The sequence below is a fragment of the Tenebrio molitor genome, chromosome 4, assembly GCF_963966145.1.
Source record: "Tenebrio molitor chromosome 4, icTenMoli1.1, whole genome shotgun sequence".
Lineage (NCBI taxonomy): Eukaryota > Metazoa > Arthropoda > Insecta > Coleoptera > Tenebrionidae > Tenebrio > Tenebrio molitor.
The window spans coordinates 18506305-18531500 of record NC_091049.1 but is presented as its reverse complement, the minus strand read 5'-3'; the positions used below and the strand labels follow the sequence as shown (position 1 = coordinate 18531500).

General features: G+C 34.0%; 3 protein-coding genes across 6 annotated transcripts in view; 2 read left to right on the top strand and 1 right to left on the bottom strand.

Annotated features, from left to right (window-relative positions):
* ACC (acetyl-CoA carboxylase) overlaps positions 1-8991 on the top strand; it is a 48223-nt gene extending 39232 nt beyond the window's left edge. Inside the window, exons 8-16 of one of the 2 annotated variants that reach the window (XM_069045629.1) lie at positions 86-287; positions 347-624; positions 679-1107; positions 1162-1426; positions 6489-6682; positions 7450-8085; positions 8138-8308; positions 8363-8506; positions 8562-8991. In XM_069045629.1, coding sequence (XP_068901730.1) covers positions 86-287; positions 347-624; positions 679-1107; positions 1162-1426; positions 6489-6682; positions 7450-8085; positions 8138-8308; positions 8363-8506; positions 8562-8681 — 2439 coding nt within the window. In that variant the 3' untranslated portion in view covers positions 8682-8991. Of the gene's footprint in view, positions 1-85; positions 288-346; positions 1108-1161; positions 1427-6488; positions 6683-7449; positions 8086-8137; positions 8309-8362; positions 8507-8561 lie in introns of both variants that reach the window. The other variant, XM_069045627.1, reaches the window with a different exon arrangement.
* Positions 1-19579, bottom strand: part of LOC138129344 (THAP domain-containing protein 1-like) — a 58171-nt gene extending 38592 nt beyond the window's left edge. Inside the window, exon 1 of one of the 2 annotated variants that reach the window (XM_069045636.1) lies at positions 19442-19579. In XM_069045636.1, the coding sequence (XP_068901737.1) occupies positions 19442-19444 (3 nt within the window). In that variant the 5' untranslated portion in view covers positions 19445-19579. Of the gene's footprint in view, positions 1-18862; positions 18902-19441 lie in introns of those variants that run through there. The other variant, XM_069045633.1, reaches the window with a different exon arrangement.
* Positions 15804-25117, top strand: LOC138129343 (cytosolic 10-formyltetrahydrofolate dehydrogenase). 2 transcript variants are annotated; one of them, XM_069045631.1, is made up of 10 exons: positions 15804-15916; positions 21188-21341; positions 21432-21666; positions 21717-22716; positions 22765-22880; positions 23517-23738; positions 23790-24177; positions 24300-24670; positions 24726-24925; positions 24980-25117. In XM_069045631.1, exons 1-10 carry the CDS (start codon positions 15914-15916, stop codon positions 25033-25035), a joined length of 2745 nt encoding a protein of 914 aa, XP_068901732.1. In that variant the 5' UTR covers positions 15804-15913; the 3' UTR covers positions 25036-25117. The 2 variants fall into 2 exon arrangements, with proteins under 2 accessions (XP_068901732.1, XP_068901731.1); XM_069045630.1 differs by lacking the exon at positions 15804-15916 and adding an exon at positions 20955-21112.
* The last annotated feature ends 79 nt before the right edge of the window (positions 25118-25196 follow it).

Here is a 25196-nt window from a genome sequence, read left to right as displayed (position 1 = left end):
AATTTAATGTATGGCTCATCTAGTATCGACTCATTTGATGGGATCCTTTTGCAAGTCCATACCAGAGTGTGAAATTTTGTTTCAGATTAAATTTAGAGCTTACGGCAAGAAACAAGGTCCTATGCACGGTCTTCCAATTTCAACTCCATACTTAGCCAAAGACTACCTCCAACAGAAGCGTTTCCAGGCGCAATCAGCTGGGACCACTTACGTTTACGACTATCCAGACATGTTCAGACAGATGGTCGACTCGCAATGGAAGCAGTACATGAATGAACGCATTTCCGGTGAGCATACCCGTAATTCAACGACCGTTGTTGATTGCTTTGTGTCGTTGTCTGCACAGAACACATCCAAAGCCCCGATAAGTTGATGGATTTCGTCGAGTTAATCCTCGATCCTGAAAACGAGGGTCGTCTCATCGAACAGAAACGTGTTCCGGGAGAAAACAACGTAGGGATGGTCGCGTGGAGACTTACTCTCTACACTCCCGAATATCCCCACGGCAGAGACGTGATCGTGATCGCTAACGATATCACTTACATGATCGGTTCTTTCGGCCCACGTGAAGATAAGGTGTTCGGTTTGGCCAGCGAGATAGCGCGATGTCTCAAGATACCAAGGGTACGCTTGATCTTTCTAACGCTTGTTCCTCAATTTATATTGGGCTTTTGGCAGATCTACATTGCCGCCAACAGCGGAGCCCGCATCGGACTCGCCGAAGAAGTAAAAAGTCTGTTCAGAATAGCGTGGGAGGACAACAACGAACCCGACAAAGGCTTCAGGTACTTGTACTTGACGCCGGAGGACTACGCCAAGGTCGCATCGCTCAACTCCGTCAGAGCGGTGCTGATCGAAGACGAGGGCGAGTCGCGCTACAAGTTGACCGACATCATCGGCAAAGACGACGGTCTCGGCGTGGAAAATCTTCGATATGCCGGAATGGTGGCCGGGGAAACGTCACGAGCATACGACGAAGTGGTGACAATATCGATGGTGACGTGCAGAGCGATCGGCATCGGTTCCTATCTGGTGCGTCTCGGGCAAAGGGTGATCCAAATCGAAAACTCGCACATCATTCTCACCGGTTACAGTGCCTTAAATAAGGTAAATTGTTTAGTGTGAAACGTGTGGGACCGTTCTGATTGGTCGTTGGTTCAGTTGCTAGGTAGAGAGGTGTATGCCTCGAATAATCAGCTGGGAGGAATCCAGATCATGTACAACAACGGAATCTCTCACAAAGTAGAACAGGGTGATCTCGACGGTATTGCAACGATTTTGAAATGGCTGTCTTATGTTGCTAAGGATAAAATGAGTCCTCTGCCTGTGATCAAGCCGGTAGATCCGGTCGAACGAGAAGTTGAGTTCATGCCGACTAAGACGCCCTACGATCCGAGAGCTATGCTGGAAGGCAGACAGTCCCCAAGTGAGTTTCACAATAAAATTAATCAAGCAAAAGCTTAATGGGTTTTCGATGAAAGAAAAACATGAATTCGTTTAAATTTAAGTGTAATCTGTGAAATGACGTTTGAGCATAGTTAAAAAAAATAATATCAGAAAATATAAAAACAATAAAAAAAAATACGTAAAAACCGTTAGAGGATCATTTACCAAATGTTTCATTTCTGGCAATAGTTCAGTTGATAAAATAATAGTTACTAGAGGTCGCCCAGCGGTCGGCATTCGACCGTTTTCATTAAATTTTTAAGTTTGAATGTTACTGAGGTTTTTTTTATCAAACAGTATACCTCTATAATTATTGCTTATAATTTTTTTGAATTTTGTTCTATTACGGCAGCTGCGAGCGTTTACAAATACGTCATTATGCACTAATTTTCGAGTGATTTGAAAAATACGAATGATAGGAAAAATGAGGTATAGTTTGGCTATGCCATATTTAAAAAACAATAACGCGTTTTTTGACGTTTCGTTAGGTTTTTTATTGCTATACTGGCCAGGATTCGCCAAGGCTACACAGTAAATTTGCCTATCTTTTTCAAATTATATAAAATTGAAATTGACTTCTCTGAAAATTAAATGGTAAAATAGTACTTGAATATATATGTTAAATTTATACGTGGAATCTAAATTCTCTTATTGCGTTCGGTTCCAGTTAAATCTTCGCAATCAATAGCATTGCGATGCATAAACTTGATGCGTATTCTTGTTCCATAGACTAATGCTTCCTTTGTATTTAAGTTTCTGATCGGTAAAACGTGCAATTAACTTTCAATACTAACTTATGTGGTGGCAAACCACTAATAGTCGAAGAATTTTGTATTTCACTCCGAAGAGTTTTTTTTTTGCGAATAATCTAAATAAACTCCCTCTTGGAGTGGATTTCACTGTGGGGGGATTAAATCAATTACAAATCACTCACTTAGCATTCGCTCGAAATTCACTCCGCATTTACTACGCTAATTTTTTACAGTGTATGAACGTAATACACAGGTGTCCCCGAAAAAGCATTTGAGTCCATAACTCCTTTATTTATCGGAGGATTTTAATTATTTATCCACCAAATTAAATGGCCCTAAATAGGCTACAAAAAGCCCTAATAAATTCACATATAGGTCCAAGGACTTCAGATGCCAACAACACATAATTTTTTTAACACTTCTGATAGAGATTTTTTATTCTAAAATGAACAGTGTATCACAAGTGTACACTTACTTACCCAAAAACCAAAAAAAAAAAATTAAAAATGCTACTATCGTCGAAGCTTAAACTACGCTCTGAACGTGTAATCCCAAATGTTATCACACATTTGTCATTTGTTTTTCCAACTAACTTAATTTGGTTAATTTATTACATTGTAACGCCATGAATTTTGATAGCTTCTCGCTTGGTGCTCGTCATTTGTTTCAAAAAATATAAAAAAAAAAATTCTTACATGAGGTTGCACATGTCATACATTGTTGTTTTCAGAATAAAAATCTCTATCAGAATTCGTAAAAAAAAGTATGTGTCCGTATTTGAAAAAAATATTTTGACAGTTTAACCTTGAAGCACTTTGGGTTTTACGTGAATTTAGTACGCCATTTTATAACTTATTCACAACCATTTAATTTGGTGTATACATAATTAAAATCCTCCGATAAATAAGGGAGCTATGGATTTGTCTGTTTTGTTGGGGACGCCCTGTATATTATACATAAATTTTTACCTTTCTGCACTCCTTCTCCACATAAGCTTTAACTATGCCAAATCTCACAACCCTCCGTGCGCGCAATTTGCTTAAAAAGGGGTACAAAGGTTTTCCTTCACGAATTAATATACAGTGAGTTTTTTTTTAAGACTGGCCATAGGGTTTTACATGCTAATTTTTCAACCCCCTGTTAACTTTTGTCCTCATGAAAATATTCAACTCAGTTTTGTAGTAAAGTAAAATTTTAAATTTTCAGTAGGCTAAAATTTCACCTGACATTTGTAATTTTGATCATGTGATTGCTTAACTACCTCTGGAGGCCATTTTTAACATTTCATTTAATTTTTATTGAAGTAAAGAACCTTGTTATAACATAAATAATGATTCTATCGTTATTTTTTGCAAATAACATTTTATTTGTAAATTGTCTATTACAACCATTTAGATATAACAAAATGAAGTAAATGACTAGATAATACTATTGTTTAATCTAAAAACAGCGCTAGGTTTTGTAATTTTCACAAAAATAAAAGTTAACAGGGGGTTGAAAAATTAGCATGTAAAACCCTATGGCCAGTCTTAAAAAAAAACGCACTGTATAGATTTGTGTATCAAGGCCAAAAATTACATCTCTTTCGTTCGAGTCTGGTTTTCTGGCCGAGGCGCAGCCGAGGCTTAAACCGGCGAGGACAGAAGGCACTTTTTGGCAGAGGTGCACATTGAATTTTTTAGGCGACCGCACGAACTACAGACCAAAAATAGATAAATTTATAAATTATCAACAATTTTTTTATAGTATTTATTTGTTATCAGATTGTAAACAAAACTAGAAATTTACTATTTGCAATACAATTACTTATTTACATAATTTATGATGATAGGACAATGATCGGTTTGTCGGTTTCGTTGCTAACTTACTAAACAGACCAACAGATAGCGTCACGGTCATCGTCCGAAAAAGAGTTACTTTTCGTCCGCTTGTGAGTACGTAAACTTATCGTTGCCTAATGTGGCTATTTTAATTTGTAAATGCCTTTTTGCTTATAACTGCCTAATTTGTCACAAATTTTGGTTTTCATTGAATAAACTCAGCAACAGACTAGGTTTACCTACAGTTCACAGAAAATCCCATTCCATTATGGTATTTACACTACCTAATTGTGGTTTTTCCATAATCCACAATGTAAATACATAATTAAATTCCCACTTTCTGCTTTTATCTCATTTTATCTGAAAACGAATGAAATTATCTAATAATTTCTCTCTGTGATATTCATTTATTCGAAAGTGCGTTCTTCAGTTACCGACAAATCGAGTAAATTTGAGCAGGGGTTTGGAAGTGATATTTTTTCAAGTAATGTATCCGTGTTTTGTTGGATCTGTGAGAAGTCCGAGTTCTCGTTTGCTTTATGTGAAGCGTTTGCGCGGGTTTCACGTGAAAGGCTGCATATAAATAATTTCTTAAAAGAATACTTTTTAAGGACACGCTAAAAACTTACCAACTACCGTGTGACTTTTAATGATTGAGACAAATTTGTGGGTTGGCACTCCCTTTCTAGGTTGAGATGCAAGAAATTAGATGTTATTTTTTTTATAACAATTTGATTTATTTTGAACGGAATTTGACAATCAAGTGTACCAACATAAAATCGTAAATGTGCTGCCAACCGAACAAAATAATTTCAATAATTAAAAGTCACCCGGTACTTTTTATTATATTGTCATCACAAACAGACTTATCTCTTCTGAATTGTTTTGACTTTTAACTTTATACTATTAGTGCTACGAGTATTTGTAAAAACCTTTCAAGTTTTATATCTATTAGTTTACTTTAGCTGTTTTTCAATTCCACAAAATAAAAAATCGTCAAGATTTATGGCTTCTCTTTTGAAAAATGGTTATATTTTAGAGTTACTGTTATGACCGTTCTCTTTATGTAATTGAATAATTATCATATTTTATCAAGTCAAGAAAAAAAGGAATAAAAGCCGCTTGCACCAACACAAATTAAAATTAACTGTAGGTTAAAATGCTTCGTTACTTTAGTTACCCATTGTTATAACAAGGTTTTCGTATACAGGGTGTCTCAGCTAAGACTTTCAAGCCTAATATCTCAGTTATTTGCCAACGGATTTTTATAAAATTTTAAAATGCACATATTTTAGACCGTGAAGGTTCAACTAGTAATAATAAAATTACCTCAAGTTAAAAAATGTAATTTTAACACATGTTTCCTTTATCGAAAATTATGCGCGATTATTATTAGATCGTTAAACATTAAAAAATAGGGGTCTACACAAACAATTAAGTAAATCACTTGTCTGATTCAACGAAAAGATTAGATTTTGTCGTTAAAAATTTAATGTAAAATTTGAAGGTATTTGAGCAGTTACCTTTTGAAACAATTGATGATTAATTGCCAGGCAACATTTTGTACACCCTTTAAAGTCTGTCAAAATTGGGCGCGCTTTATTAGAAACATCAAATTGTGAAAATTTATTGAAAATACTCTAAAAGTAGACTACAGCGGCAGAAATTTCAATATTGTTGAAAAAGGAAAAAAAAATTGCCTATGGAAAGTGTCGTAAGAACTTCAATGACACAGTTCGTTTTCTCGTGGAACACTATCCAAATGTAGGCTTTACAAAATGTAAGGTTAAGAGAGTCGTCAATTTACTGGAAGACACAGGAAGCGTACATGAACTAAATTACCTTGCTAAAATATCCCGATCGTGTTTTAGTCCTTTATGGAAGAATTAAAGCATCCAGTATAATAAATTACGTCCAAATGTTGTCTTTAACTTTGTAAGTGTTTGTAAGGTTAGCAAGATAAACGTCAAATATGTCACCTGCGCTTCTGCGAAAAGGGATGACCAAAATTCTGCAAAATTGCGCGTTTGTTTCATACGCGTCTACATTTTTGCATTTGCAGCCACGTTTAACACAGTTTTTTGCTTTTTTTCTTGCAAACCAGACGTCTTTCAAGGACGAGTTTTTCCCTATAGCATTTTTTATTGACGATCAATTTTTTATGTAAATGTTAATCGAGTGAACATTTTAAAAAGGCATGTAAAAATTACGTTTTTAAGACTTGGGTGATTAATGAGATTTTATTCTTCACCGTCTAAAATATCTGCATTTTAAATTTCACAAAAATCCGCTGGAAAATAACTGAGTTATTGGGCTCGAAAGTTTTAGCTGAGGCACCCTGTATTTTCTGTACCTAGTTAAATTTAACTCACGTTGGTGCAACAAGCCCTAAATCTCCTAATTTTTAATTACCTTACATGTAACACAACATACAAGTATATGAATCATTATATGACTCACTGTTTTGCAGATGATCCTAAAGTTTGGGAGAGTGGCTTCTTCGATAAGGACTCCTGGTCGGAAATCATGAAACCTTGGGCACAGACCGTAGTAACCGGTCGTGCTCGTCTAGGTGGCATTCCTGTCGGTGTTATCGCCGTGGAAACGCGCACAGTCGAATTGAATCTGCCTGCTGATCCGGCGAATTTCGACTCAGAGGCCAAGGTAAGTTTGTTAAAAAAATTTACAAATAGAGGATGCAACGAACTATAGAATTTGAAATCAACAACGAGATAACATCGTCAAGACTAGTATATTAAACTAATCCTCTACGAACCTCCTAAGTTAATTTTAAAGATCATCTTCAAAGAGCCATAGTTCTTTTCGGTTTAATTTTTAGGAATGTAATAAGTTATTGTTGAAATAAAGATACAATTTTGAACTAATTAAACAACACTGAATTGAGAAGTTTATTAATTAAACAAGACAAAATAATTACTAAGTAACATAAAAGAACCATTAAATAACAAAGAATTACTGCTGATCCGTGATCTGTAATCTGGGGTGCGATCACAATCGATTCTTCAACGCCAGTTTGAGGATAGATTTAAAATGAACACTCGATACTAGGTTGGTTCATCACTTACAGAGTACGCCTGGTGTAGAAGGAAACTTAAAACAAATTTATCTCTTCACAAAATCTTGCCCTGATCGCGCAATGTATCGAAATGAATTTATCCATACTTTGGCATAATTACTAAATTTGTCTAAATATCAAGATGTTTCGCACTCATCGAGCGTAACTCTTTTCAAGTCCGCTCCAATAATTTTTCTGCAATGCACACTTTAAATTTAAATAAAAAATCACAACATCTAACCAGCAAGTAGATTTGAACATTCCAACTTTCATTAACTTTGTTTCTGTGATTTCGTTTAAATAATACCATAAAAAAATAAACAATAAAATTGAAACTGTTTATTAAAATTTATAGACTGTCTCCCAAGCCGGTATGGTGTGGTTCCCCGACTCGGCCTACAAGACTGCGCAAGCAATTGCCGACTTCTCCCGCGAGGACCTGCCGCTGTTCATATTCGCCAACTGGCGTGGTTTCAGCGGCGGAATGAAGGACATGTACGAACAAATCATGAAATTTGGTGCATACATAGTCGACGGCTTGCACCGATACAAACAGCCCGTGATCATCTACATCCCGCCTAACGGAGAGCTGAGAGGTGGCGCGTGGGCCGTCGTCGATCCGACCATAAATTCGCGCTACATGGAGATGTACGCCGATCCGGAATCGAGAGGAGGGGTCCTGGAGCCGGAAGGCATCGTCGAGATCAAATTCAAGAAGAAGGACTTGGTGAAGACCATGCACCGGATCGATCCGATCCTAAAGGATCTCGACGAGAAAATGAACAAAATTAATCAGACGAGGCCGTTGGGAGAGAGAACGTCGAGTATATCGCAGACCATCGAACAAATTAAACCGCCGGAAGTGATGGAACTGGAGTTGAAAATCGTGGAACGGGAAAATTTCCTTTCACCGATGTACCATCAAGTGTCGGTACATTTCGCCGATCTGCATGACACTCCCGAGAGGATGTTGGAAAAGGGAGCAATTAGTGTATTTTATTTGAACCTTTCCTTTTGGCTGAAACTCATGACGGTGTTTTTAGGACATCGTGCCTTGGCGTAAATCGCGCTCGATTCTTTACTGGAGACTGCGTCGGTTGATTCTTCAAGATAAGGTTGTGACAGCCCTGTTGGAAGCTCAGCCGTTGTTGGGGGTGGGACAAGGTGAAGCAATGCTCCGAAGGTGGTTTGTTGAAGATAAAGGAGCAACCGAGGTAAGTTTTGACTTTACTGCCACCGTGACCAGGTGTGATTATTGTTGTTATTAGGGTTACAAATGGGACAATAATGAGACTGTGGTGCATTGGTTAGAGGAGCAACTAGAGAAACCTCCGAGTCAGTCGATAATTAACTACAATTTGCACTGTGTGAAGAAAGATGCTGTAATAAACCAAATAAATTCAACATTAGAAGTACGTAAAAGAATTTTCTCGTGAAAACATCAGTATTACAATTTGTGTATTCCAGGACTGTCCAGACGTGGCTCTGGATGCCGTCGTGCAGATCATCCAGAAATTGTCCGACAACCAAAAAACTGAAGTGATCCGGACTCTTTCGCAATTAGGATCTGTGGAAAACGTCGACTAGGTTAATTACTATTGAGAAGCAATGGAACTATTTTTAGTGCATTTTGTATGTTTTAGTACAGTTTTTTCTAATAACAAATATCTATTTTTGCAAGAAAGAACTATAAAATTTTAGAAACAATAATTATTAAGACTTACGAGTGTAAATAGGTTTTTGTGCTTTATTTATATTGTACAATTGATCATTGTATTTATTTTTGTGGAAAAGTGCTAGGTGTTAGGACAATTTGTTAGTTGTTACTAATTTTATTGCGCAATCTAGGGCAGACATGGTCCTTGATTTTGTTATAAAATAAAACATTTTCAAATCATCTTTTATCTTTACTGTTTACCTCTGAAATTTTGCCCAAGTGTTTGGTTAAAGGAATAACATAATAATAGCTATTTATGATATACAGTTCGGACGCCCTTACTTGGCTAAAGCAAATGTTGCGCACTGGTTTGGTTGTGCGGGAGGGAGAAAGTTTCAGCGCCCGAATAATAATTGTTCAAAAAAGTGAAGAATCTTAACAACCACAGTTATGATAATGACATCGAGTACCATTTACAATGCATTATTTTATTTAATAAATATTTCTTAATATTAATAAATTCTCTATGTGAGTTACGTGACTAAAGTCTTTTAAATGTTACGCCTCTTGGTCTATTCATGAGTTAATCGCGGATTAAAATTTAATTCGAATTAAATTTTAAAGCGCCATTAACCAATGAATCCTAAACTTCGATTGGTTCAATCTGATCACGTGTTCAGTTAATCTCGCATTTGATTACGATGAACTTAATTTCGCTTCTGTACCTAAACTGGCCCTAAGTCTTGTTATTTTAGCTTCGATTAAAATGCGAGTAGCTCGATTCAAATACGTCTAAACAAAGCGCACTTTGGCAATTGTTTGGCCATAGCTCAAATTAATTCGCATCAATGTCGCATCAGTTGTATTCAAAATGAATTCAAGTCGTTTTGGACAATGTTTGTGGAATTGTCTTGTATTAATCTCCCTAAAATACACTGGATCTTGATTAAATGAAGATAGTTTTATTTTTAAATTCACTCAAGTTTTGCTGCCTCGTGGAAAAAACTTTAGAAGGTAAAATAACAAGATCTAATTTTTTTAATCATTTTTTCAATTTTAGGAAAACTTTTTGCTTTGACAATTTACGAGTTGAATTTGGGCATTATTATTGTGGTTAGACCCGTGACCTTTAGCTCGAGGGATTAACCTTTGAATAAAAATGCCCAAATATCAACAAGTAAAATTGCCTAAAGCAAAAATGTTTAAGTGAAAATTGGGAAATTTATCAGATACAGAGTGTCCCCAAAAAAAGACGAGTCCATAGCACCCTTATTTGAGGAGCAACTCTTCAAAGCGCATTATGGCACATAAAACAGTTTTTTGGGTAGAAGCAAAAAACGTATATTTTCTAATTCGATTCACTTTACGTTAAAACTAAACGGCCAATTGAGAAGTTCTGTTAGATGAATCACATTAATGATCTCATTTAGATCAAAAAGACCCTAGATATTTAGAAAATATTAAAAAAAGATCGGACATAAGGCAATTTGATTCATTCTAGTGAATGTAATGCGTTTTGTTGTGGTATGTTTGGACATAATGCTTATTGTTAATCGTGAAATTTATTATAACATTGTAAAAACCGAGGTAAACACTTAATTGAAAAGCCAAACTAATACTAGACAAGATTTTTAATTGAAACTTATAATTTATAAACTAAAAGACACGATTGAAACCACTAATTTGAGGTTAGATACATGCCAAAATGTATCCAAAATGCCAATGAAACAACATAATGCGTTTTGATCCGTCTACCTCGATGGACATTATACGTTTTGATGCAAGCATCAGATTGCAAACTGAAATTAAATAGAGATATAATTTTATTTTTAGCAGTTTCTTTAGGTAGGGCTGTAAAGTAGTTATAGAGGATTACAAATCCACTTCAAACTTCAAACTGAATTTTGGCCTCGACTGGACATAATGCGATTTGATTAGTTGCTCCTCATTTATCGGAGGATTTTAATTATCTAAACACCAAATTAAATGATTGTGAATAGGCTACAAAACGGCCTACTAAATTCATGTATAGCTCTAAGGGCTTCAAGGCTAAACTGTCAAAATATTTTGAAAACAACAATGTATCACAAGTATAACTTCACATAAAAAAATAACACTAACTTTTGAAACAAATGACGAACACCAAGCGAGAAGCTATCAAAATTCATTGCGTTACAATGTAATAACCAAATTAAGTTAGCTGGAAAAACAAATGACAAATAATAACATATGGGAGTGCGCAGATATGCGGCCAATAATTAGCGCAAAATGGAGTATAGACGATAGTAGCGTTTTTTATATATATATTTTTTTGTATTTTTGGTATGTAAGTGTATACTTGTGATACATTGTTGTTTTCAGAATAAAAATTTCTATTAGAATTACTAAAAAAAAAGTATGTGTTCCTATTTAAAAAAAAAAACAGAATGTGTCGTAAAGACGCACGATAGAAGTGAAACTTTTGTATTACAGGGAAACATTGTAATTATTCATCAATCACTTTTAAATAGCATATTCACAACAAAATTGTATATTTTAAATAAATTATAAACAACGATAACACTAAACAATATTTTAATGAAGAAAATAAATTATAAACAACGATAACACTAAACAATATCGAAATGCGTAACTCATTGTTCATTTTTAAGCTTCCAAATTAAAGAGAAAACATTATCGATAAATGCTGTGAGTGTGACAAAGACAGAGACACTGCTCCCACTCGACCCAATAGTGTTTACCCCCACCATTTTTCGTCACACAAAAAGGTTGCCGATCAGAATTTCAAGACCCTCCCATTAAAAGTTTCACTTCAAAAAGTTTTTTTGACAGTTTAGCCTTAAAGCCCTTAGGGCTATACGGGAATTTATTAAGCCTTTTTGTAGCCTATTCATAACCATTTAATTTGGTGTATACATAATTAAAATCCTCCAATAAATAAGAGACTTATGAACTCGTCTTTTTTTTTTGGGGACACTCTGTATAAAAATTAGGTCTTGTTATTTTTAGCACGATTAATTCCAGAATACAGAGTAGTGGGACATTTTTATGGCGATAAACATTTTTGATTGAATGAAAGCAAGCGCTCTGATTGGCTGAACATGCACGTTTGATGTACGTGGGAATTATCCGTATAAAAATAAAATTATCCGATTAAAAATTAAGTTCTTGTGTATTTACCCCCGATTAATATTTGCAAAATAAACTACATACATTGTATTGGTAACATATATTTTGGAAAAATCAACTCCAGTGATACTGACTAAATCAAACCACAGCTGAATTTAGTGTGGTCTACGAGAAAGGTGTTCTTTCAGAGCAACATACCATCGAAACTGGTTATTGTTGTGAAAGGATACTTTAAAATTAAAAGATGAAAAAATCATTGTTCCTGTTTGCGTCAGCATAAATCGAATTTCAAGGATTCTTAACGAGGAACTGGAACTATCAGCTAAAAGTCAGAATCTTTGAACGTTATTGTTGAATCTGGCTCATTCTTTTTTAACAAATCAAATAACAAACAATAAGACTGGATTGTTGTCTTTAAACATAAGCAACACAGTGAATTTTAGAACAAGCCACAGAGAATTGTCTTACGCCCAATGGTTTATTTTGAATAGAAAAAAATGTGCATTACCTATTCTATTACATATTAAAATACTCGTAAACCAGTAACATAGAGGGTGAATTGGAAAGTATCCGGAATGACCCCCAAGCGGTCGCCTTTTTTAAATTGATTTTATGTTATTGTAAAGGCAACCCCTTAATGTTTATTTACCGCAAATCTCAAAAGAATCTACGGAGTAATTTGGCTTTGACAAATATTTGACTTTAAAATTGTGTGTGTTTTCAATTATGGATAAAAACGAGATTCGAGCGGTATCAATTTTTTTCATTTGGAAGGAAAAACGGCAACGGAAATCAAATCAAGGTTAGATGTTATTCTTCGGGATTCATCACCTTCATTTTCCAACGTGAATTTTTGTGTTTCTGAATTCAAGCGTGGCCGTACTCAGAAATGATGAACCACGTCCAGGACAGCCAAAAACACCGACCAGACCTGAAATAGTGGATAAAATCCAGGATGTGGTTTTGGCAAATCGCCGAATAAAGGTGCATGAGATTGCTGAAGCCGTAAGGATGTCCTACGAGAGGGTATTTGATTTAAAAAAGCTTTTTGATCAGTCCGGAGCAAAAACGCGTTCAAGCTCAAACACCAGTTGAGTGTTGGGAAGTGGTTCAAAGGAATCCAACGGATTTCAAGAGACGATTTGTCACTATGAATGAGACCTGGATTTACCACTATATACCGGAAACAAAAATTCTGTCGGAACAGTAAACTGGACCAGATGAATTGGTTCCACATAAAACAAAAATCGGTAAAGTGATGGCATCGGTTTTTTTGGGATTCCAAAGGAATTTTGCTAATTGATTAGTTGATTACCTTCAAAAGGAAAATTATTGCACATGAGTTTATTATTGGTTAATATTGACAAATTCCTAATGACAGCATTATCAATGCCAACTTGGTTTTATTTTTTGAGAATTAAATTTTTGAAAATATCTTTTTTTCACTACTAGTCTCAGAAGGCGTCATTATTGACTCTCGAACCGACCCCAGAAGTAGAATTTCTCTCCCTTGGTTAATAATAATTTTCATTATTAACCAAGGTCAATAATGAACAGCCGTCACCTAGCAACGAAAGATTTTCTTTGATTTTATTGGTTAACGTAGACAGACGATTTTCAATTTTCATAGCAACCGTTGAAAAATGAGAACTCGGATCGTCGCATCGGACAAACAAATTTAATTAATAATTATTATTAGAAAGGGTTTTAACGGATCTAGTAGTGAAAAAAATAATATATACACCACGCTAGAGAAGACAATTTTAAGCTTCGCTTCTCGGGGAATAAACTACCTCGGCTTAAAAAAATGTCTTCTCTACCTTGGCGTATAACATACTATTATACATACTCTCGTGTCAAAAATGGATTACTCCCTAGGATTTAGGGATATTCGTTACTAGATGCCATAAATTTGGTTAGGTTGGAGGCTATGTGGTTTCTGGTGACAAACAAAAGATATCCCAAAAAGGTAAGGCAGCAAATTAATTGTAACAGTTGCAAATGACTAATTTCTCGCTAAGTGATAGATGATTTTTCGTTTCACAATCAATTTTGGTTACTGGCGGCATATTTATTTGGATTTAATCTCTCAATTCAAAGTAACCAACCTTAGGCATTCAAAATAACTTTTGAAAATTCTAGTTACACACAACATGAAAAACGTTATTTCCCTAAAAGTTCGAATTCTAGGGAGTAATCCATTTTTGACACGAGAGTATATCCTAGAACAAACAAAGATATGCGCGTAGCATATCATTGAATTCAGAAAAAAATGTTTTACTCAAAAACGTTAAATTTGACCCATCATCCCATTTAAATAAAATCAAGTTGGCCTTGTATCTCAAAAACAAATCACGGTACAAAATTGAAAAAAATACCTTTAAACAGAATTTAAATCCTCCTAAGGGTACACCAAGTTTCATGGAGATCATACAAAGGGTTTTAAAAATAATCAGCTGTACCCATTTTTAATAACGACCCTGTATGTGTAGTGTGTACATAAAGTCCTTTCACGTTGGATTTTCCTCTCAAGGGCAAATAATTTAATTTTGTGGTTCTGTAATTATGTTTTGTAAATAGTGACATGCAGGTAAACACCGTTCACGTTAGATTAAGCACTGCTAAATCGCATTATGTTGGTTAGCTGCATGTCACTTTTCACAAAACATAATTACAGAGCCAAAAATGATAATAAAATTCCAATTTTACACAGAAATTTTCACAAACACATTTTGTAATAAGAAAATGACATGACTGAATTTCAGCATCTCAACGTTAACAATGTGAATTAAAATCAATAAATTAACACACTAAATGTGAATAAAATGACTCTAATGCACATTTTTGAAATGAAAAGAGCTCTTAAATCATAATTAATGATATCAAGGGATTAATTGAGTGATATGCGCCGCCATCTGATTTTATCCAATAGGAACAAAGAAGAAAGGATCTAACATGAAATTACTACAATTCAATACGAAACGAAAATGTTTGTTATATGAATGATTAGCGGAGTCTTAAAATAAACATGGCAATCAATTTAAATATTTACTTTGATTGTTTGTTTTTGTTTAAAGAGTATTTTTAAGTTTCATTACAAGTGATTAAAATGATACCTAGTTAGTTAATGTAAAAAATTAAGTTCTGCCTTTTATTAGAATCACCTTTTTCAATATTATTTTGTTTATAAACATTGCTAAAAAACTATATTCAATTGATCTAGAACTTCCAAAGGGAAGAAGGAAAAATTATTTTAAAAAGGACCTGAACTACTTGGTTTTGTAAGTTCAACTAGTCTTACTAATCAAAAACATTTTCTATTTAATATCATTCTAGACTCCCCTATCAATGAAACTAGAAAGTAAATTTATATCTTAATGTTTCTGTCTAACAAATTTTTTTGTTAGTGTTTAAAGTCTAATAAAATGAAATAATGAATTATCTCTTGTGCAGTCGCCAAATACTCTTTCATTTAAATTAGACATATTTAAAAATTTAAGCATTTCATTCTAAATTTAGGTCATTAGTTTTCTCAAAACTACACTCTATGATTTCAAAACTACACTCTATGAGACTATGTTTTTTTTTTCTATATATTGTATTTGTCTGAGGTAGGTAAGTACTATATTAGTTATGGTACTACTTAGAACTAGATGTTAATCTTGTTGAATGATTAGAAAACAAATTTGACGTGAAGTTTTTTAGTAACAGTGTAGTAAAATATAAGAAATAGAAATTTGTTCTCTATTTGCAGAATTCTGGGAAATACGTGAAGGTAAGAATATATCGTTAAGACGCAACTGATAATGTAAATGCATATCTAGACAATATTGAAACAAAATTGTCTCTAATTATAAAGACAAATAGGAATAATCCGCTTTTGATAATCTCACAAATTGCATAAATGGACATAACTGGAACCACGTGACCACAATAACCTTGTGACTAATTAGTTTATCTATTTTTTAAATTCACTGTAGTTGTTAACTGACGGTGAGTTAACGAAGAAGCAACGTAGTTCAACTTATCGAAGATGGTAAGAGACGTAGAATTCTGCATTATATCAGTTACCAAAAATACATACTTTTTTTTTGCATATTATCGTATTATCCTTGATTTTATTTTTAAAATTTCTTAACAATTTATCGTCAACATGTGTGAAGGCGAAAATGTCGAGTATCATGGTCAAAAAGACCACAATTTATCATTGTTTTGCCGAACAATAAAAACAATAACTTATTTTAGAAATAAATTGCCAAGCTTGATAGCAATTTTTTGCGACAATGTTGCAAGTTTCTAATTTTGTATCTCCGATGAAATAGTTTGTTGGATGTCTGCATAGCGTAGGTAATAGGTAAATTAATGATCCAAAAAGGAGTAAAATATGTATGTAATATTTTAACAGTATCTACCAGTAATTCCTACTAATCTCAAAAACTGCTAGTCACCGAAGAATGGTACCTATCTAATTACCTACTAGCAACAATTAAGTTTTATCAAAGAAAATATGCATACTTTTCTTTTACTTTATTTTGTAAAATAAAACAGAACCTGTCAAATTTTTAAACACCATTTCCCGACTTAATAGTTTACTACTTCTAGAATTAATGAAAAATTTGCGGAGTTTATAAAAGCAAAAAACTGCTTTTTAATATTACAGCATTTTACATTACATTTTTGGGGTTTAATAAGCATTAGATTATCATGAAATAAAACAATAATGCCAGCACTGCTTATTATAAAATTTTCAACAACCTAATAGTCAGCTTTTCTGAAAAATATTTTAATGAGGGTGACATATTGAGTTGTTTCAAAATTTTATCACAAAGTTTGCTCATTAAAATAGAACCAAATTGACGTACCTACTTACTATCGAATTCATGAAAAACTAGGACAGCAAAACGTCGTAGTTATGTCAATTTTTCAAAAATGTTGTAGTGTAACGTTTCTACGTACTTTATTTTAACTGGTTACTATGTTAATAATGCCCAACATATCAAGTAGATAACCTAAATACCTTTATTTTTCAGTAACACGATATTGTTTCTTTTCGTCATAGATACACATTTTGAAAAACAACTCATAACTCCCTTGGGATATTTCAAATTTTTTCGCCCTCCACATTGTTTACAACAAACTCATGAGAACAAAACTATAGCAACCATATATTCACGCAATCTTCCCTGCAAAATATTTTTAAGAAAGTTTTAACTTTTAAGTACAGACACTAAAAAATAAAATATTGTATGCAGCACGGGAGATATTCATGTTTTTCCCCTTTACTTAATTAAACTGCAAATTCATGAAAAAAAGTATGACTTTCATAACTAGTTGTACAGATAACTATTTAAGGTCACTTTTATTAACATTGTGTAATCCTATTTCCAGCCGTTTCGGTGTAATTTCTATTTTTTGAATAAAATATTCTTTTTTTTATGAAGCAATCGTTTTATTTGAATTTTTATTAAAAATAGCATTGCAATAAGTAGTAGATAAAAACAAAATTTTAAAAAAATAAGCAAACTAACAAAAAAATATTTTCATTGAAAACGGTGCACAAATTTTAGCATTTACATTAAAATATTTTATTTAAAAAATAGAAATTAAAAACGACTGGGAATAGATGTACATAATATTAATAAAAGTGGCCTTAAAATTAAATTTTACATTTAGGTGTATGTATCTAGTGTCATAGATGATAGTTGCCACTTAAAAAAATTAACTTTTCCCACATTTTTTTATTATCAAATTTGAAAAATTGCAGTAGGCGTATGAAACATAGAAAAAATGTCATTAATAGTGCAAAAGAAGCGCGAAACCTTTAGGAATTCAATTTATAAAAAGTCAATTCTTTATTTCCAATGGTTCAGGTGTTATAAATTTTTTAAGAAGCCCTGTAACTCCGCTTTTTTGCGGAAAAAATGACATAGGTCAAAAACAATGACAGATAGGTGTTGACAATAGAACGTTCTTAACTCAAAATTTAACGTAAAATCCAAATATGAAATCAAAATGAGGCCTTTCAATTAAAAAAAAAACAAAGATGGCGTCGATTTGCGGAAGTATCGCTATTTTGAAAACATTTTATTTGAACTTGGAGCAGTGGATTATAGTTGCCCACCAATTTTTATATTACGTAATACGATTTTGGGGAAATCAGAAAGTTTCTCACGAACGGGCTACGTGAATCACTCTGTATACATAACCGTAGGTATAATTTTTTCAAAAATAATTACATATTCTGAAATTAAATACGTATCTAAATACACAAATCAATAGTTACAAACAATTCAAGCATTTTTGACCAATTTTCTATGCATATCTATGATTGTAACTGTTTTTACTGTTTTATTTTATTTTATTTTATTTACTGTTATTGCAGTAAAAATAGTAACGACATAAAATCGACAACTTCACAGGTATCAGTGTACTCTCTCTTTGCAATAAATACTCTCTGAAATTCTATGCACAGCTACCGATTTTTGTTATTTTGTTCAATTTAAATGTGAAGGAATTGATTCACAAAAAAAATGGCGGATGGTGATCTTAGATTTCTACAAGTCGTTGGACAGATCGGATCAGGCTGAGTCTGAGTAAACTGAAAAGGGTTATGGTTTTTCAGATTTGTTATTTTAGATTTTTAAATCAATGTTCTTTCATTATCATTTTGGATGCAGAAGAAAAAATCATTGTGATAGGAGTACATTAATTTTGATTTTAAACTCCTTGATTTTCGTCTTTTGTCCATTGGTATTTTAGGGTGTTGATCGTTGATGCAATCAACATCTGTAAGTTTTTTTTTTTGGTTTTTTGACAAGCTAGAATTTTACATTTAAGAAATAAGTTATTGCATCTTAATACATACGATTTAAAATCAAATTCCTCGTAATTATTGAAATGACGAATAAATAACCTCAAAACTTTTTGAATCAAAAACAGATTAGGTACAGTAAAATGTCTGGAAGTATTGCGAAAAACTTACTCTGCAGTAATAGAAACTATCCATTAAAACGTAATATTTGGTGCAATAATTGTAATCATTATACACAATAATCATGTTACTTATTGCCACATAAAAATGATACTATAAATAACTGACACGAACAGTGATAGGATAGGGATACAAGTACATCTAAAAACTGGAAATAACCAGTAATTCCGTATCAGAATTGACCCCTTCACCTAATGATATAATTTTTTCGGTTAAACTAAATACAAACAAAGCTAAAATTCCCAGAAGAACTCGCTCAACAACTTATGACATGTCGTGCTTTGAATCTTTTTTTGTTAATTTCAAAACGAAAATGGCTTTGGAAAATTAGAAACTCCATTCATTCAGCAATCAGATTATTTGGAAAAATATATTTTGTATTCAACAGGAAATGAAAGATAAGATCCAGTCTAATTATAAATACAGCAATTTTAGAGCTGTTTTTTATTAGATTCTAATAAGACAAAAATAAAAACCCTACTTTAGTGAAATCGGAAGTAATGAAAAAGCGTTAAACGTGCAACATGACCTGTTTCTCATAATTATCATTTATCAGTTAAATAATCTTACCATCAATGGAAGCGCAAATTATTCACGTTGTTTAATAATGCAAAACAATCACAATTTTGAAAAGTCACCGACATAAATCAAATAAATGCAGTATCATGTATCTTTTCTCGAATAAAAACAAAACAATGTGAAATATTTTGTTGGCAACAATCGGCTGAAGTGTTTACCTCGAAAGTTGCGCAAGGTCTATCATTAATTTAATCATTATTCTAATTGAGTTTCTCTTAACTGGTTATATCCAGTTATATGCCTAAGAATTATGACCTGTTGCCCGATTTAACAAACACATGTCATGTTACGTGCGTTAGCATCATCTAGAAGCTGGTCTAAAACAGTTTGTCTAGAAGCAAGAACTTTATACTTTTCTGGGTGGAAAATCACACTTACAAGACTAATTTACTCGGAAAAGAATCAACAAGGAAAAAACTTTAGCTCTATTAAAAAATGAGCGAAAGAAGAAAATAAAGTTGACGAAATAGTAAAAAAATACTGATAATGAAATATGTAATAGTAGTAAAAATGAAGTGGTGGTGATATTTTATAAATTATACTGAAACCGTACGTTGCTACGGTAACCAAAACAAGCACTCGCGCTTGGAACGGGTGTTCATTTAAATTTTTCTTGAAAGTTGGCCTTAAAGATTCGATTGTGAACGCACCACGGATTACGAATCACGGATCAACTGTTTAAATCTGACCTCACTTTTTGCGTTGTTTGTGTTTTTCCTCTGCAGACGGGCGAGTGGTGCGTTCACAATCGACTCTGTAACTTTGAGGAGAAATTTAAATGAACACCCGTTATTATTATACTCCTGAAGAACTTTAAGTCATTTAACACTGAAATATTTTGGAAACCGGCCTAGTGTTCTCGAGTTTTTTCCTAATGTACGTACGAGAGATTATATATGTTAGTTAAATTGTATGAATAAATAATTCTTTTTTTTGAAAAATAAAATTTTATATTTCTGATAAGACCAAAATACCTAGCTATTTTTTAAATAAAAATAAAATAAAATAAATGTTTATTATGAAGTCATATAATAATGCCCCTTTTGAATATATTATGAGGTCTATAAAACACTAGTGTACTTATAAACCCATAATTAAACTGTTTTTATAATTAATGAGTTTAGAGAGAACTGGACAGTTTATTGAACACCAAAAAGAATAAGAATTGTTACAGAAGGAGGTGTTGGATAAAACTATGTATTACACTCGTGCCTTATAAGGCAAATAAGACACTTGTATAATAAATAGCTATTTAACTTAACATATTATAATTCAAAATGAACTTATTTTTAATATTGTGTATGTTTTAAGTATCTGATAATAAATACTAGAATATATGTTTTTTTTTGTTTTTTTTTACGTATTTAATGTGAAACTGTAAAATTTAATGTAACATCAGATCTCTTTTTAAACAAATCAGAAGGCATTTTTATCAATTCTCAACGTACGAAATTACACCGCCGACCACACTCTATATAAAGAAAGAGAAAGGAACAAATTCAATCCACAAATTATAAGAAATCACTAAAGATAAGAGCGTTAAGTTCCTATAAATGTATGCGCACAAATACAATACGAAATCAGTTTCGTCTCGAAGCTACAGATCAAGCTACATCTACCAAGAATTTTGAATAAATATCGCATGTTACAATGCCACCAAATGTGAGTTATTTTCTTTATTATTAGACTTTTTTAACTTTTGTTTTGTTCGTGTTTATTAATTTTTTGGCATTACAGCAAGGCACTGTCACCAGCCACACCCCCTTACGAATTGCCATCATAGGCCAGAGCGCTTTTGCTGTCGACGTCTTCCATCGACTTCGTCAGCACGGTCACATTGTTGTCGGTGTTTTCACAATTCCTGATAAGGGAAAACGCGAAGATCCTCTGGGTGAGTTCATTGATTTGTCAGCGGGTCAAACAGTTAAACACTATCAACTTCTTCATTTGGAATTATGTAACCGATTCATGTATTTTATAGCGAAAGTAGCACAAGAAAACGATGTTCCTCTTTTTAAAATCAAGGCCTGGCGCAAAGCTGGAAAGCCTCTTCCGGAAGTCCTGGACACTTACAAGAATGTCAACGCTGACTTGAATGTCCTCCCGTATTGTTCTCAATTCATTCCGATGGAAGTCATCAATTATCCTCGCATGAAAACCATCTGCTATCATCCGTCTCTTCTTCCAAGACATCGAGGAGCGAGCTCGATCAATTGGTAAGCACCGTATCATTCAATATTGAATCTGCTAACCTACGGTATCTAAGGACGTTGATTTGCGGCGATAAGAAAGCCGGACTTACCATCTTCTGGGCTGATGACGGCCTCGACACTGGCCCAATTCTTCTCCAGGAAGAATGTGAAGTTCTCGAAGACGATACCGTTGATACCTTGTACAAGCGCTTTTTGTACCCCGTTGGTGTCACTGCGGTAGCTCGCGCTGTTGACTTAGTAGCTGATGGTAATGCCCCTCATGAGCCCCAAACTGAAAAAGGTGCTACGTACGACCCTATGCTCAATAAACCTGAACTTCAGAAGATCGACTGGACCAAGACAGGTCTGGAGATTCATAATTTCATAAGAGGAATGGATTCAGTACCTGGTGCGACGTGTCAAATAAAACTTCCCGGTGAAGAGAACTACCAAGAAGTATTTCTCTTTGGGTCTAGTCTCTGGAGAAAGTCTAAATTTGAAGGTACAGAAATAGAGATAGCAGGAACCAACCCGGGTGTTATTCATGAAGATGGATTATCCGTCACTGGAAGTGACGGCGTCATGGTCAACATCAAAAGAGTCAAAATTGGCGGACGAATGAAACCTGCAGCACTTTTGAACCAAGTATCTAAACAAGTTACTGTAGAGCTGACACAAGAAGAAAAGAACCAAATCGAATCAATCAGAGACATTTGGGAATCCATTCTCAATACGGAGATAGAAGAAGATACGGATTTTTTCGCATCTGGTGCAGGTTCGATGGACGTTGTCCGATTGGTCGAGGAGGTTAAGGATCTTCTTAAATTAGAAGAATTAGAGAATGAAGATGTGTTCATGGCACCCACATTCGCTGAATTTTCTCTCAATGTAGTTGTTAAAAGTCGAGGCGGTGACCATAAAGCTGAAGTTGAATACAGAGCCATTGAGACTGAAGCCAATGGTATGAAGCTGAAGTTTCCCTGTCAATTATTTATAAATGGAGAATTTGTCGATGCTGAAAACGGCAAGACGATCCCAACGGTCAATCCAACAAATGAAGAAGTTATATGTCACGTAAGTGGATTGATAAATGCGTTATTTCTTAATGACGATAATGTTTAGGTACAATGTGCTTCACCAAAAGATGTTAACAAAGCAGTTTCTGCTGCCAAGAAAGCCTTCGAAAGCGGAGAATGGAGCAAGATCAGTGCTAGAGAAAGAGGGCAGTTGCTTTATAGGTAAATTGATCGTTTCATTTTATACTTCCTATTTGCGAATGTTGAAAAATACATAATAGATATTTACGATACAAGTGGAATAAGAGCATTATTAATAAACGCGTGCGAAATTTGTACGAGGCGAAGCCGAGTTGTGATATCGCACAAGTTTGGTAATGATGCGTTATCACACGTGTATTGTACAATATTTTATCTACGGCCGCCCAGAAAAAAAAAGTTTTTCTTTTTACCTAAGTGAAAATCGACCACTAGTAATTTATTTATAAAAAAAAAACAGTTATATCAATTGTTCTTGTAGTAAAATGTTTATTAAAATCAAATTTTAATTAATTGGTTGATATTATAAAAAAGCGTACGGTAATGTAAACGCATGTGGTAATGAAAATGCGTGTGATAATGAAGTTCTTATCTACATTCGTGGGATAAATGACACTTATCCTATCCATTTTACGTGAGATAAAAACTTATTATAAAAAGCGTGCGGTAATGAAGTTCTTATCTCACGCAAAATGGATGGGATAAGTGTCATTTATCCCACTGGCGTAGACAATATGCTATAATCTTTTCCTCAGCAATACCGAACTGCAGAAAACTCTAAAAATGCTTTTTTGTTATGTAATTTGTTTTTCTTTACAGATTAGCCGATCTAATGCATCAACACCGGGAGGAACTTGCAACCATAGAATCTCTTGACTCTGGAGCTGTGTACACTTTGGCGTTGAAAACACACGTTGGCATGAGTATAGAAACTTGGCGTTACTTTGCTGGTTGGGCTGACAAAATTCAGGGCTCAACAATACCAGTGTCTCATGCAAGACCCAACAAGAATCTATCATTCACTAAAAAGGAACCCATTGGGTATAATTTAGATAATTCATAGTGTTCACAAATCAAAACTTAATTTTTCAGAGTATGTGGTTTGATAACTCCTTGGAATTATCCCCTAATGATGTTATCCTGGAAAATGGCAGCGTGTCTAGCGGCCGGTAATACAGTAATCATCAAACCTGCCCAAGTCTGTCCTTTAACAGCTTTAAAATTTGCTGAATTGTCTGTGAAGGCCGGAATTCCTCCTGGTGTGATAAACGTCGTTCCTGGAACAGGATCAGTGACAGGACAAGCCATCGCTTCGCATCCTCACGTGCGCAAATTAGGATTCACAGGAAGTACCGAAATTGGACAAGTGATAATGAAAACCTGTGCTGAATCGAATTTGAAGAAGGTTTCGTTGGAGCTGGGAGGAAAGTCTCCGTTGGTTATTTTTTCAGACTGCGACCTCGATAAAGCTGTTAGATTGGTAAGTGTAATAATAAGTACGTATATTACATCATTGTCGTGACAAATGTCATCAACATTAAAATAAAAACACACATATTCCTTTCCGAAGTTTTTTTAATAACAGAATTTTCAAAATTTCAGGGAATGCAAAGCGTGTTCTTCAACAAAGGTGAAAATTGCATTGCGGCAGGTCGATTATTTGTTGAAGAAAACATCCATGATGAATTTGTCAGAAGAGTTGTCCAAGAAACAAAAAAAATTACCATCGGTGATCCTTTGAATCGCTCCACGTCTCATGGACCTCAAAACCACTTAGCCCACTTGAAGAAGCTTCTGGAATATGTCGCAATAGGAGTCAAAGAGGGCGCCAAGTTAGAATATGGCGGGCAAAGATTAAATAGGCCTGGATATTTCCTACAACCAACCATTTTCAGTCATGTGGAGGATGACATGTTTATCGCCAAAGAAGAGTCGTTCGGACCCATAATGGTCATCAGCAAATTCAATAATGGGTGAGTCCCTTACCTACTTTTTCATTTCTAGAACTAATTCATGTTGTTAATGTAGAGATATTGATGGAGTTTTACAAAGGGCCAATGCAACTGAATACGGTTTAGCTTCGGGAATCTTTACGAGAGATTTGTCCAAGGCCTTAAGGTTTGCCGAAAAAGTTGAGGCAGGAACCGTTTTTGTAAATACGTATAATAAAACTGATGTGGCTGCGCCATTTGGTGGTTTTAAACAGTCTGGATTTGGCAAGGATTTGGGTATTACAATTGATTAAATAAATTTGTTATTATGTTTAACTTTATCTGTTACAGGCCAAGACGCGTTGAATGAATACCTGAAAACGAAATGTGTGACAATTGAGTACTAATGTAGATTATCGATAGTTATTAGTAATTTAAATTATTTTTATTATGTAAGTTTATCTAATAAAAGCATTACTATCTCTTCAAGGATGATTTTTCACAAAAATTGAGCCTTCCATAAGAATAGTGTTGACATTTAGTTTCAGCATTCAAAGAATTGAGGCAT

What these genes read in the sequence shown, in the direction of transcription:
- LOC138129343 (XM_069045630.1), top strand. An exon ending in AGAGGGCAGTTGCTTTATAG is followed by an intron (nt 22,881 to 23,516) that starts GTAAATTGATCG and finishes TTTTCTTTACAG; the next exon opens with ATTAGCCGATCTAATGCATC. An exon ending in TCGATAAAGCTGTTAGATTG is followed by an intron (nt 24,178 to 24,299) that starts GTAAGTGTAATA and finishes TCAAAATTTCAG; the next exon opens with GGAATGCAAAGCGTGTTCTT.